The sequence below is a fragment of the Brassica oleracea genome, chromosome C7 (assembly GCF_000695525.1).
Source record: "Brassica oleracea var. oleracea cultivar TO1000 chromosome C7, BOL, whole genome shotgun sequence".
Classification (NCBI taxonomy): domain Eukaryota; kingdom Viridiplantae; phylum Streptophyta; class Magnoliopsida; order Brassicales; family Brassicaceae; genus Brassica; species Brassica oleracea.
In genome coordinates this window covers 19,510,034-19,524,383 of record NC_027754.1, presented here as the reverse complement: position 1 = coordinate 19,524,383, position 14,350 = coordinate 19,510,034, and the positions used below count along the sequence as shown (strand labels likewise).

At 34.7% G+C, this 14,350-nt stretch overlaps 4 protein-coding genes and 1 pseudogene across 6 annotated transcripts in view; all 5 read right to left on the bottom strand.

The window, feature by feature from the left end:
- Positions 1-4,136: 4,136 nt before the first annotated feature.
- Positions 4,137-5,788, bottom strand: LOC106304152 (vesicle transport v-SNARE 12). The gene is made up of 5 exons (XM_013740549.1): positions 5,629-5,788; positions 5,010-5,068; positions 4,731-4,919; positions 4,483-4,653; positions 4,137-4,395 (listed from the first exon to the last, which is right to left on the bottom strand). Exons 1-5 carry the CDS (start codon positions 5,723-5,725, stop codon positions 4,243-4,245), a joined length of 669 nt encoding a protein of 222 aa, XP_013596003.1. The 5' UTR covers positions 5,726-5,788; the 3' UTR covers positions 4,137-4,242.
- A 272-nt stretch (positions 5,789-6,060) lies between these two features.
- On the bottom strand, positions 6,061-7,424 carry LOC106303907 (mediator of RNA polymerase II transcription subunit 10b). Its single transcript, XM_013740262.1, has 6 exons — positions 7,238-7,424; positions 6,832-7,063; positions 6,664-6,744; positions 6,475-6,577; positions 6,310-6,399; positions 6,061-6,225 (listed from the first exon to the last, which is right to left on the bottom strand). The coding sequence occupies exons 2-6, from the start codon at positions 7,056-7,058 to the stop codon at positions 6,154-6,156; spliced, it is 573 nt and encodes a 190-aa protein (XP_013595716.1). The 5' UTR covers positions 7,059-7,063; positions 7,238-7,424; the 3' UTR covers positions 6,061-6,153.
- A 357-nt stretch (positions 7,425-7,781) lies between these two features.
- Positions 7,782-10,007, bottom strand: LOC106304873 (protein UXT homolog). Its single transcript, XM_013741263.1, has 7 exons — positions 9,820-10,007; positions 9,364-9,457; positions 9,176-9,205; positions 8,845-8,946; positions 8,485-8,592; positions 8,209-8,263; positions 7,782-8,068 (listed from the first exon to the last, which is right to left on the bottom strand). The coding sequence occupies exons 2-7, from the start codon at positions 9,453-9,455 to the stop codon at positions 7,988-7,990; spliced, it is 468 nt and encodes a 155-aa protein (XP_013596717.1). The 5' UTR covers positions 9,456-9,457; positions 9,820-10,007; the 3' UTR covers positions 7,782-7,987.
- Positions 10,008-10,087: 80 nt separating this feature from the next.
- Positions 10,088-11,521, bottom strand: LOC106302777 (annotated as a pseudogene).
- Positions 11,522-12,314: 793 nt separating this feature from the next.
- The window catches only part of LOC106305968 (eukaryotic translation initiation factor 5A-2-like), a 16,484-nt gene continuing 14,448 nt past the window's right edge, over positions 12,315-14,350 (bottom strand). For all 3 annotated transcript variants that reach the window (XM_013742407.1, XM_013742408.1, XM_013742410.1), the window contains exons 2-6: positions 13,314-13,436; positions 13,048-13,170; positions 12,891-12,947; positions 12,727-12,801; positions 12,315-12,640 (exon numbers count right to left, since the gene is read on the bottom strand). In XM_013742407.1, the coding sequence (XP_013597861.1) occupies positions 12,536-12,640; positions 12,727-12,801; positions 12,891-12,947; positions 13,048-13,170; positions 13,314-13,436 (483 nt within the window). In that variant the 3' untranslated portion in view covers positions 12,315-12,535. The remainder of the gene's footprint in view (positions 12,641-12,726; positions 12,802-12,890; positions 12,948-13,047; positions 13,171-13,313; positions 13,437-14,350) is intronic.

The window sequence follows — 14,350 nt, the reverse complement described above, 5'->3', positions numbered from 1 at the left end:
CAGTCAACCAAATTCTGTAAATTTTATAATATTTTATATAGGTGACCAAACATTTATATAATAACCATAATATAATAAACCAACAAATATCAATCATATTATGGTGATATAAAAATTATAACATTAAATAAATTATGCGGCGGCACAGCCAAGCCAATAATTATTGTGTATTAACAATCAAAATTTATTATCGAGGCGACATACCGCCCGCATTAATATAGGTAAATAATAGTACATTAAAACAACCACTATAAATAATAAATAGTAATATAGGTGGTATACCGGCCATTATAATAGGGTATATATGATAGATATAAATTTTAGTGAATCGCTGAGTGATCTTGCTGATAACGTGTTATAAAATAACTTAGAATTTTATTATATCGGGAAATTTAAATATGAGCGAAATTTTATACCCGTAGAAATGAGATAACACTGATATATGATAAATAAACGATAGAGAGAAGTTATTATAAAGAGGGATGAGGTGCGAGTTACAAATGATCGAAATCGATCGTTTAAACAGAAGTAAAAAGTTGAAGTTATTGTGCATGCATAGTGACAGTGGGCCCCACATTTGTTTACAAACTCAACAATTGAGGCTCCTATCTTCCTTCCTCCTATTCGTATTGCTGCGTTACTTGACTTTTGTAACATTTACATATTGATAGAGAAACAAATTAGTTGTTGTAAACGCATAACTTCTGGAGTCGCATGAGAAAGGCATAATGATGTAGTTGATTCTGAGCGGCGTAATGATGGTTGATATAACTTAACTCCAATAGACCCAACTTCCAAAAAAACTAATAGTTACTCTTTTTATATTTGAAAATTTGATTTAAGATTTTTTAATTTCATTTAAAATTATTTGTACACAAATTTACATATTTATATAAAAATTAATGTAAAAACATAAATTAAAAAGCTGCATGGAATAGACAAATGAGATGACGTAATAAAATGATGGTTGACGGAACTTAACTTCAATAGATTCAAGTTCCAAAAGACTAATAATTACTTTTTTGATATTTTTAAAGTTAATATTTTAGATTTTTTCTTGTGTTCATTTAAAATAATTTGTAGATAGATTTACATGTTTATAGAAAAATATATTAGTTGTAAACACATAAATGATATAACTGCATGAGATAGATGAGATGACATAACAAATGATGGTTGAGAGAACTTAACTTTAATAGATTCAATTTTCAAGAAAACTAATAATTACTCTTTGGATATTTAAAAAGTTATATTCTAGATTTTTTCTTGTGCTCATTATAAATGATTTGTACATGGATTTACATTTTATAGAAAAAAAAATTAGTTGTAAGCACATAAATAATAAAACTACATGGGATATATGAGTTGACATAACAAATGATGGTCGTGAGAACTTAACTTCAATAAATTAAATTTCCAAAAACACTAATAATTACTTTTTTGATATTTAAAAAGTTATATTTTAAATTTTTTTTCTTGTGCTCATTATAAATGATTTTTATATGGATTTACCTTAGTTGTAAACACATAAATGATAAACCTACATAAAGTAGATAGATGAGATGAATAAATGATGGTTCAGAGAACTTAACTTCAATAAATTCAACTTCCAATAAGACTAATAATTACTCTTTTGATATTTTAAAATATAAAATTTTAGATTTTTTCTTGTGTTCATTTTAAATGATTTATACATAGATTTACATGTTTATAGACAAATAAATTAGTTGTAAACACATAAATAATAAACTGCATGGAATAGATAGATGAGCTAACATAACAAATGATGGTTGAGAGAACATAACATAAAAAAATTCAATTTCCAAGAAGACTAATAATTACTCTTTTGATATTTAAAAAATTTATATTCATGATTTTTTTCTTGTGCTTATTAGAAATGATTTGTACATGGATTTACATGTTTATAGAAAAATAAATTAATTGTAAACACATAAATGACAAAGCTGCATGAAATAGATAGATGAGATGACATAATAAATGATGGTTGAAGAAATTTAACTTCAATAAATTCAACTCTTAATAAGACTAATAATTACTCTTTTAATATTTTTAAAATTAATATTTTAGATTTTTTGTTTTGTTCATTTAAAATGATTTGTACATAGATTTACATGTTTATAGAAAAATATATTAGCTGTAAACACATAAATAATAAAACTCCATGGGATAGATGAGCTGACATAACAAATGACGGTTGAGAAAACTTAACTTCAATAAATTCAACTTCCAAGAACACCAATAATTACTCTTTTGATATTTAAAAAGTTATACTCTAGATTTTTTTTTTCTTGTGCTCACTATAAATGATTTGTACATGGATTTACATGTTTATAGTAAAATAAATTTGTTGTAAACACATAAATGATAAAGCTCCATGAAATAGTTAGATGAGATGACATAATAAATGATGCTCGAAAGGACTTAACTTCTATAAATTCAACTTCTAATAAGACTAATAATTACTCTTTTGATATTTTAAAAGTCAATATTTTAGATTTTTTCTTGTGCTCATTTAAAATGATTTGTACATAGATTTGCAAATTTATAGAAAAATAAATTAGTTGTAAACACGTAAATGATAAACTGCATGGAATAGATAGATGTGCTCACAAAAAAAAAGTAGATGGATTGACATAACAAATGATGGTTGAGAGAACTTAACTTCAATAGATTCAACTTCCAAGAAGACTAATAATTGTTTTTTTGATATTTAAAAAGTTAATATTCTAGATTTTTTCTTGTGCTTATTAGAAATGATTTGTACATGGATTTACATGTTTATACAAAAATAAATAGATGAGATGACTTAATAAATGATGGTGAGAGAACTTAACTTCAATATATTTAACTTTCATGAAGACTAATAGTTACATTTTTATTTAACAGTTTGATACTTTTTAAGAATTCTTGTGTTCACTAAAAATGACATCTACAAAGATTTACATGTTTATATAAAAATAAATTAGTTGTAAACACATAAATGATAAAGTTGCAAGACAGTGAAGATGGGAGAGGAGTTTTTATTCTTCTAGGATTTTCCAGATTTGTAGATTTGAAACAAAACAAACAATGTTATTCACCAAAATCACCCTTTCACGAAATTCGACTACAAAAAAGATATAGCTTTGACACGAGCCATCATGGGCTTCTACGTACTTTCCTCCATATCAAGCAACCATTTCAAAATATGACTATCTAATTACCAACATCATTTTGTATATACATAAATTACTCATACAAAAAGTAATTATTAGCCTTCTATGAAATTGAATTTATTGAAGTGAAGTTCTGCAACCATTTTTTATCATGTTTCATCTACAGCAGAAACATTTCATCCATCGTTTGTGCTGAACCTCAGTTTTCTAGTAGATCCCCAAGAACAAGACGAAGAAGCAAGTGTTTTGTAATTTGAGAGGCTTCTCTCTCTCTCGCTTTCTTCGGGGGAATCTATTTCATCATGTCTTGGTTCTGTGAATTTAAGATTTATCTAATTTGGTTTCAGAACCGGTACGAGTCCGGTTTGTATAAAACCAGCCCGCGTGATCATGTCCGATTTCAGTATATCTTATATCAGTACAGTACAGTACAGCACAGTTAGTGTTGTAACATGTCCGATTACATTTTAGTACGTTTTAGAAAATTTCAGTTTATAATTTGTTGACGGCCATTGGAAGCTCCATAAAAGAACTTTACTTCCACAATCGCTTAGTTATATCATCTTTGACGTTGTTCATTCACACCATTAGGCCCGGTTCATGCTCATTCTTGGTTATTAACCCCAATCATTCATTAAACCGGACCATTTTCTTTCGGTTTGAACATTCAGCTCTAGTTAGGCTGCCAACAAGACAAGAACGCCAGAGATTAGCACAAGTTCCATCTCACCTTCAGCTTCTGCACTGGCTCCCTTTATATGATTCTTACAGTAGAAGCCAGAAAATAGGTGGAATCATCAAAAAACATGAAAAAAAACGTGGTTTTTATTCGGTAACAAGAACCAATGACTTCAAAATTGTATAAACTTGCACATTACATTACAAGAAAACAAACAGCTTAACTGAGACCTGAGGTACTTCATGCCATGTGTTTTAATTTCTTACCATTAGACATAGACCTTACCTTTGACGTATATATAATAAATGTTTGGAAGTATTTCCACTCCAATACATAGTGAATCAACCATCCTAGATACACAATAATCATGATGAATATTTGAGTATATCAATGAGAAAGCTTGTATGAGATGATCAAGATGATGGCGAGGATGAGAGCCACGATGACCGAACCAACGATCCATTTGTTCCTCGTCATTCTTCTAGACATAGCAGTCAACACTTTCTTGCTCTTGTCAATGGCATCATCCACACCCTGAAGCTGTTTTCACCAAATCACAAAGAGTAAGCTTTTTTTCTCAACGAACCATTTCTGATAAGTTGTAAAATTGCTTTATATGGTACAAACCTTAGAGTGAGCGTGAAGGAGGGTTTGCCGTTGCTGACTGAGATTTTCAACAACTGAGATGCCAACCTCTTCTGTCTCCAGCATAAGTCTTCTACTCTCCCTGATTCTGTCGCTTGATTGGTCAAGCCTCTCCATTGACATTGCCAACCTCCCACTCTGATCAGCTGATACCTGGCAATAATGAAAAGCAGCATTAAACATCTCTGGCATCTAAGATGAAGATGAAGAGCAAGAACACTTCAGTTTACCGCATGCACATCCGCCATTCCAGATTCCATCAGTTCTTCACGTGTAGATTGGTTAGCATCTGGGGAAGACACTCGTTTGAATTCTTTCTTCAATTGGTTTAAATCAGATTTATACTCTCTTAGTTTAGAAAGGCACACAGCTTTAGCACTCGGCTGCAAACTTCTTGCCTCAAGATCCATTTTCCGGATCTACAAAAAGAAGTAGAAGCCATATTGCTTTAAAGACAAAAAGAAAAACAAGAGAAAGATTTAGTCATTAACAAAAATAAATGGAAATACCAAGACATCAGCTTCGTCCATTCCAGACTTAATCTCAACAAGCTTCTCCTTCTTCTCTTCTGCGAAAAACACATTACAATCAATCAAACCTCTACTCTAGTTTTATGGCAGCACAATCTCTAATGAACTGGAACATGTCTATGCAGCTACATAACATAATCCATTCTTGAACTAACAAAGTTTTCATCTTTCAGGCTCAACAATGACTTGAGATCTCAAATAAAACAAATATGAACAGAGTCCAAAACAAAGAGATTACATCATACACATCTCAACATTTCCGGATCCTACAGAGGTCGTCAAAAGTTCTATGCACTATAAAGTACAAGAAAGACAGTAAAAAGGAAGGAAGAACTAGGCAACTGAATAATAAACCAATGCAGCTATATGATTATCTCTCACCTAAATGAACTTTTCATCTTTAGTCTAAACAAATTACTCTCGATCCCTCCAACAAACGAGAAACCAAGCAATGAGATAAACATTCCCAGATGCTACAGAACTCGTCAGATCGTAAACAAGTCAAAGACGTTTAGTATAAAAAAGATTAGGTTTTTAGAATAAGGAAACTCGAAGGTCGGATTAAAGAAAGAGTCAGGATCTGAATTATGTTTTATACCTCCGTGGGAGAGAAGCGAAGCAGAATGACATTTTCTGGAGAGATTGGTTGAGAGCTCGCAGTACTGTCGCTCGTACCCTTCAAATACCTCGCTCATCTTCCTTTCTCTTCGAGAAAATTCAATACTGATCTGATCAAAACGGATCCTTCCTTCTTTAGATTTTGAAACGGTGCGTTTCATTTGGCACGTGTAACCTTCTGTTTATTGAATTAAAGCGTGCAAATGTCTGTGAGAGACGAATCAAATCGAACCAAACCATTTTGGGAAAAACAACTAAAACGTAAGTAATTATTGCAACTTCTGCTGTTTGGACTTTGGAGGGTAGATTTGCAAGAAATTAAAGTTGGGAGGGTTTTATGGAAGAATAAACTTCAAAACAAACAACAGATATAATTATACAAATTGCAAAGTGATCTTGTTCGTTCTTTTTGTTTTGGTGAAGTGATCTTGTTCGTTTACAAGATCTAATCGGAAACTTTATTCTACAAGGTAAGAAGATCAACGGAAGAACAATGGCTTCTTTCTTATAGCTCGCTCTTGACCTTGGCATCCCCATTGGGTAACACACTTTGCGATTGTACCTGCCGTTTTGCTTCCTGAAAGTTATTTTTTCACCTTTGAGTTTACTGCTACAATATTAATCGAAGACAATCATAAGGAAGTGTATGGTAACAACTTACAGCGGCAGAAGCAGCACGGATCTCTCTATACTTATCAACTTCATCAGGGAAAGTCTCTTCAAGCTCCTCCAGTATATGTTTTCTCAAATCCTATTAACAAAAAAAAAAAAGAGTAAAAGAGAATAAACATACCCAAGTTAAGACTCAGCAGAGAAGAGGGATCACCTTGAAAGCATCAGTCTTGCCCTTTGTAACTTGGTTTCTGGCTACGCAGCTATTAATAACATCCCTTGTAAACTCGTCCGGGTTCTTCCCATCATCAATCAAGCTAGTAAACAAAGCCACCAGTAACCATCAGAAACCAAAGCAAAGTTTTGCATAAAAAGGACATGATGCTCTCTCTCTCTCTCTCACCTAAGAACTTCCATGGGGACTTGAATGTTGCATTTCTCGGACAACTTAGTCATGCTATTCAGCTCCGACACGAGAGAATTGCTGCAAAGATACACACATTCTCATTAAAGCAATACCCTCAAAACTATAATCTTTATAGAACAGAGACTGATGCAAAAGAGGAAGTACAGGCGCTGGAGGAGATGAAGCTGAGAAGCAGGTGTGAAAGAAGAGACAGTAAGGTGTAACTGATGAAGGAGCCCCAAAGTCTTCTGAATCGAGTTTATGACTTGGTTTAGATTCTCCTTTGAATCTTCAGACGCAGTTGCAGTTCCATCATTGGTTTGATATCCCATCGTAGTTGTACCATTGCTCCCACCAATCCCTGCTGCGCTTTTGTTCTGTGCTGGATCCATCACAGCTGAGACACACACAAAAGATCCAAAGTGACCAAAGTGACACCTAGAAGCGCAATTTCCATCTCAAATCCGATTGAAATTCGTATGAAAGGCTCAAGATTTAAGCAATTTCAATCAATTTGAGGATTCCCAAATCAAGCGATAACCATTGGCATGGATCAAGATTCGTATCTTACCTGAATCAGAGATGGGTTTGGCGAGCGAATCAGCCAACGACAGAGAGACAGAGGGGTAGCGACTCTTCGGGTGAATTAGGGTTTAGTAAGGTGCTTCAACCGTGAGATTACGATACCAAGGGAGATGAACAGAGCACCGACGCAAGGGGTGAAGAAGATGATCCGTAACCCTAATTTCTAATTTTAATCATCGACGGACACACTATGAATTGCTGACGTGGCTTTTCCACTAGCTGCTGACGTAAATTGGATCGGGTTTGGTTGAGACAAGATTTTATTTCGGTTTAATGTCCAATTAAATGGTTAATTGGTAAATAGTAAATGAAATCAAAATCGAGCTTATATGCTACGAAATGAGTTTTTGTTTTGAAGTTCCAATTCAGAGATGAGTTTCGAATTTCTTTTTTTAGAGATTTAGCATGGCGTCTTAGTTTATTCAAGCTGTTCAAACTCATGAATAGATATGCTCGATGAGTCTATTCACTACAGAGATCTCATGTTTCGCATAGATATGCCTCATCTAACAATAGGGATTTTACCCACAGTCATTTGAAAATCTTAGATTAATGTCTGTCTAACAAAACAATTCGGTTTAGTGGAGAGGAGAGTTGTTGGTAGTATTACACTGAAGATAATTCTCCTTTTCCACACGCTTAAACTTTAAAAAAATCAAAGAAAGACAGCGCAGAGCCTTGAATAACCAATGAACAGAGCAATAGTCATCCTCATTAGCGTATCTTTCTCTCATGGTTAGTACTGAAACGCACGTTGCCGATGTGACGATGGATTCTCGTCGGGAAGATTGAGTATTTGCTGAATCTGGTGATGAGCCTGCAAAATTGTTTACAATGTTCAGCCAACAACAACCATTATCAAAGCAAATAACTAGAAGAGAATGCAGACTAGTTTAATAGTGATTTTCTCATTCTAACTGAATTGTTACTGAGCAAGATACTACTCTTAGAACTTACCAGCTTGATACGCCCTTTGATCTGCGCAATAACTTTAGTTACCTCTTCTAATTGTCTGTAAAAACAAAACCAACATTTATCCACTATGATGCATTCGACCAGACAACTCATTGGTCGTAAACAATGATTCAACCATGCTTTCCCTAAAATTAACCCACAAGTATGATAACACCAATGCGACAAGGTTGTGGATAGAACAGCCCCAAGGCTTGAAGAGGCGACAAACATAATTTCAGAAAAACAGCATTTGGAATAAAAAACAAGGCGGTATCATACTTCTTAACTAGTTCCTCCCTTTTTGGAATATAGTCAAGAGCTTCTTGCCGGGTGAACTCCACATAGAAACCGAGCCCTACATCCATGAATATGTGCCTTGTATCTAGCCTGAACTCAAAACAGACACCCAAACCAAGTGTAAACGAAATCAGAAGTCAGACTGGTCTATACCATCTCCCAATTTTTTATTACAAACATTTTTCTGTTCAGTAATACATGACTAGCCTCTAACATACAGAACACAGTGAAAGTACACTACTTGAATGCACAAGAGTTTAGTACGGAGACAGTGCATGACATTTACTCAGATGCCGACTTGACTAAGATGAAAAGAAAGAACCAGAGCTATAAGTGACTTACACTTCAGCTTGCATGTAAACTTCTGAACCGAGGTTGACCATGGTTTTGAGACTATTTACACCATTTTTCTCCAGAGTTTCTAGGTTTTTCCGCAAGTCAGAGCTGGAGTGGGAGTAGCCGTTAAGGAAAAGAAGAACTTCAAACTAAATTGGTGAACGAGTACACCAAGAACAGTTCTTCTGGATTACAAGAAACTCAAACTAAGTGAAAGACTGAATGGGTATTTGAATCCGTCTGCTAAAACAAGGGAGAAACTAAAAACATTAAGGATAGCTTAACGAGATGGCAGCATTTGGAGAATCAAGAGTCTTTCCTATACAAAAAAGGATACAGTTCTTTTTGCTCTTCAAAAATCTTGTCCCTGCAAAACCAACAAAATGAAGAGACATAATGAGTAATATTATTCAAAAAGAGACTACAAAAGGAATAGAATGCAACGAAGACAAGCTAACCTAACCCTCTAACATCATAGATACAATTTTAAATCTGGATATGAAAAAGGAGGCAAATTTAAATTACCGTGAAGCAATTGTTTGTAGAAGCTTCTGTTTAAGACCTTTATCGATGATTTCCTCCAACAACTGCAAGTCCTTTTGACGTCCCTCGTCCATTACTGCAACATGACCAAACCATATAAAGCTTGAGGCTTTACCCAAGGTAGACATTGACTCAGGCTAAAATAAAAGTATAGAATATTGAGTTGCTCGTTTCAAAGTCAAGAATCGCCAAACAGTCAATATCTAAGTACATATCCAGAGAGAATGCATGAAAACTTTGGAAGCATTGCATCGAACACGTGGTGAACACTCCAAGAGAGAAACACAATTACATAGTTCAACTCCAAATATGAGAATCAAACAGGCCTCTAAGCCAAAAATCTATTAAAGGAACATTCAATTTGAGAAACCTAAGTCAATAAGCGATTAATTCAGAAAGTACAGAGAACAGCAAAGGTCCAATATGTTTCGAACTCACTGGCAAGGTGATGATAAATGTCTGGACACGACCAAAAGACGGCGCTTCAGTGGAGACAGCGAAGTTAAACTATGCTGATGGTGTGGCGGTGGGTGACGGCGAGTGGCGAGTGGCGACGGTGAACGAGATAATGTGGTTTTGCAATTTGAACGAGTACTATTTAAACCGGGGTTTGCGATCACCAAAAACGAATATTGATGTTTTAACTTCAAGTCCTTTTACAATAATTACTTTTTCACAAAAAACCCCACATACTTTCAAAATTACTATTTAACCCAAAGCTTTTCCGGACAAGAGACTACAAAACAATAAGAAGTATGAACCAACTTGAGCATTGAGCTGCTATGATCTTTCAAATCATGTAAACGTAGCAATATATATATATATATATATATATATATATATAACACAAAACTTTGAAAATGCATGAAGGTTTTTTCATTGGTATACATCTTCAAAAAACAGATATTGGCAGCCAACTTGAACCAAGGAACATCAACAAACCAACTTCAACTTGCTCTTTGATCATATCACTAGCTCTCACCAACGCTCCTGCCCCTGAAATAACTTCAAGAACAGAGACCACGCCTGCGGTGTTGCATATTATAATGGAGTTGGCCAAAGCAACAGAGAATGCTAACCCGACTAAGACAGCTCCCTTAACATTTGAAGTCTGGAGAGAAGCCGAGAGCAGAGAAGGAGCTGCAGATTGCTACGAGGAGACGCAGAAGAAGTGAATCAAGCAACAAAAAGAATGCAAATCCACATGTAAGTGAACACAACTCGTCTTCGTAGCTTCTGCAACAACCAAGACCTTGCTTATTTCAATTTTTCCATCGAACAAGTGGCGTCCACTGAGTGAACCATTGCTGTTTTAGACAAAAGAGACAGTGATGTGATGAACATAGGGAAACACATCGGTGATGAGACAGCTGTTTCAGCGAATTTCTAACAAGAGTGTTTAACAAATGGCTGCAAAGGGAGAACCACTTGACTTCGCCACTAAAAGCAAACATTGTAATTTAACGTCCTGATGAAGTTTCAAAACAAGATAGGCTTGAGTTCTTATTGACACAGAAATGAACTAACTAAATAGCTCAGTGGAGCTTTATTAAAAGGCAAAATAGAAATGGAAAGTAAGAAGATTTAAGTTGTCACCAAGAACAAATAGACTTCGATTTATATCATTAAATGTAAAGGAGAGAGAGCTGCTTCACAGGCAACTCTCTTAGTTACAAGACAAGTTCTCATAAGACTCTATTTATACTCAAGCTACTTGTAATGAAACCCTAGAACATATGGGCTTGTGGACTTGATGCATTGGGCTTTAATACTCCCCCACAAACTTAGCGGCGGGTGAACACGAAGCTGCTGAGTTTGAATGCACAACCTGATTACTTTAGCAACATCAAGATCAGAAGTTGGATGTACTTGTAGAAGACTAGTTGGTGATGATATGTGTAGCAAGTCTTGGACATTTGAACTGAAGGTAGAATAGAGCTGATAAGAGCAGAGCATATTTTCTTCTTCAAAGCTATATACAGCTTCATGTTGGCCTATACTTGTAGAGCTTTATAAACTATCTCAGAGGTATGTGTGGCCATAACTTGATATGCACTTGTAAAGCTAAAGTAACTCTCTCAGAGGTATCTTTTGCACTTGTAGAATTATCATAAACTTTCTCAGAGGTGCTTCTTACCATTCCTATAGGGTAGATACTTGTAGAGCTTCCAAACTCTCTCAGAGATACTCCTTTTATAAACTTAAACTAAAAAATCGCCCACTATCGGTGACCACAATGTAAACGTATCAAACACCATGCTCCTTCTTTTGCTTACTACACGGTAGCCTACAACATAAGAACTCTTCTAACGGTTTGCAGCCAATCTTGCTCTTACTGTCTTCTTTCTTAACCCAACTACTGTTTTCAGTCAACCACAAACTCAATGATTCTTCATAAAATAACTCTATCTTAAGCATTTCATCAAGCATCTTGTGTGCATTCAACAAACCAGAAACTTTCAGCCATGAATCCCATCATTATCAAGCCAAATCAGCTTCCTTCAGCCTAGTTTCTCAATCCCAGACTTAGTCTAAACTAATCAGCAACAGAAGACCACCAAACCAAGCGACCGAAATATTCTTCCATCTCTATCAAGCAACAATTATATCTCATGTTCTGTTTCAGTAGAAAATACAGAAACATTACCAATGTTTACGCCTAAACCTTGATAGAGTGGCATGTGATAATGATGTTGTGAAGAAGAAAACTCATCTGTGGTGGGCATTATCCAACTTCTGTTTGTTAAGTCTTCACGTCCTCACAACGAACACCCGTAAACCGACTGAACATTTCTTACAACTTCTGTTGATGGTTAATACAAAACTTTGTTAATAGGAAAGAACGTGTCATGATTAATAATAACATTGACCTTCATCTGGCTAATGTTCTTGTATAAACACAACTTTCATGAACAACATAACCAAGCACATCGTAATAATAAGCAAAGGGATTTAAGAATCTCATAGGAAAAGATACCCTGATTAAAACAAGAAACTTTAAAACAATCCAAAACCAATAATAGATAATGGTTGTCTTGAAACAAGAAACACAACACAAATGATCTAAATTAGAAAAAGGAAAAACAAGTTTTTGTTCTTATAACATGGACCACTGGTAATAAGATTATCCCTCTCTGTGTAAAGAGAATGGGTTTTACTTGCCACCACCAACTTCCTTGACGGCACAGATCTGCTCCTCTCCCATGGAAGACATGACAGACACCACAACATCCTTTCCCTCCTCGAATCCACTCTTCATCTGCGGATCACAAAATAAATTCAATAACACAATCTCAAAAGTGAAAACAATTCACATATGTATGTAAGAAAGGCCAAGAAGTTAACCAGAGCGCTCAGATTATCATCGGTGGGAAGCTTGAGGTCATCCTTAGTGCCACCACTGTCGGTCAAAAGGCTAACCTGTAAACATGAACAAACAAAGCTATGAGAAATGAGAGAAGTGCGAAAAAAAAAGAAAAAAAAAGCTTGGAGTGATGAGAGATACATACAAAGCCATCCTCAGAGATATCAATCAACTGGTAGTCAATACGGTTCACATGGGGAACCTGACACACAAGAATAAACAAATCAGAATCAGATCACAACAAGATCTAACGTCAAATCAACTCGAATCTAGTAAAAAGTTAGTCTTTTTGTTATACTTACATCACAATTGTGGGAAGAGGGAACAATATCCTCGAGCTTCTTAGCAGTGAAGATGTCAATAGCAACAAAGTGACACTTTGCGTGACCGTGCTTCCCAGTCTTCGAAGTCGAAACCTCAACAACCTACCAATCCCAAAAAAAAGAGATATACTTTCGATCAAATCACAAACAAAATCTCTTAGATCCACACGATCTGATTATTCCCTAGAAAACCTAATCAACGGAGATCTAAAAAAATCATGATAAGGAGGAGATGGAAATGAAACCTTGCAGGGACGGCCCTTGATGACGATGTGACCACCCTTGCGGATGTTACCAGCCTGCTGAGGGTAGGTTTTGGAAGCTCCGGCGTCGCTGGACTCGAAGTGGTGCTCTTCGTCAGACATGTTTCACTAATTTAGGTTTGTGGGAAGGAAGAATGGGTACGATAACCTAGAACTCCTTTTTTATACGGAGGATCGCAGGCTTTTCTAGGGTTGCGCTTTTGGGCTCTAAACAGAGCCCATCTAGAAACTTATAAGGCCTGATCCAGATTTATTAACCCATAGGATATTTCTCGCTATCAGTTAGTTTTATAAACGGGTTTGGGTCATTAGAGCTGGGAGTTTTTTTTTTTTTTTTTTGTTATTATGCTTTTTTTTTAAACAACATCATCGTTGATTAATAGTTGGATAAGGTTAACTGATTTTTTTTTCTGATACAACACTACTTTTATTTTTAATGTTCAAATCAGTGCCGTGCGAAGAGACATAGGGGCCTAAAGCGAGATAATTTTTTTTTGTTTACATAACTTTATGAGTATTATATTTAAAATGAAATAATTCAAAATAACTTATTTTTGCCACATGGATTAAAAATTAGAAAATAAAAAAGTGATACACAAAGTATAGAATGTAAAAATTTTGATTAATTTATATTGGTTCATTGAAAATTTTCACCAAATTATCATAGTATATAAAATGGGATGGAAAATATTAAATTAGTAACATAAAAATGAAGGTTAAAATTGTTTATTAAAATGATGATACTTTTAAGAATATTTGAATCTCTAAAACTAAGTTACTATATAAGATGTTTACATATTTTTACATTTACTTATATTCAATGAAAATGATACAAAATATATATAACTAGATAATAATAGATAAGACCTTAAAAATCAACAAAATTGCATCAAATTTTATTTCGGTGATTTTTTCAGCAAATCATTCTAATTTGCATGGGGTAGAACTTAGAAATTGATGACTTTAAAAAATAATTACACTACAAGAAAACGTGCCCATAACAACGAACATTTACGACG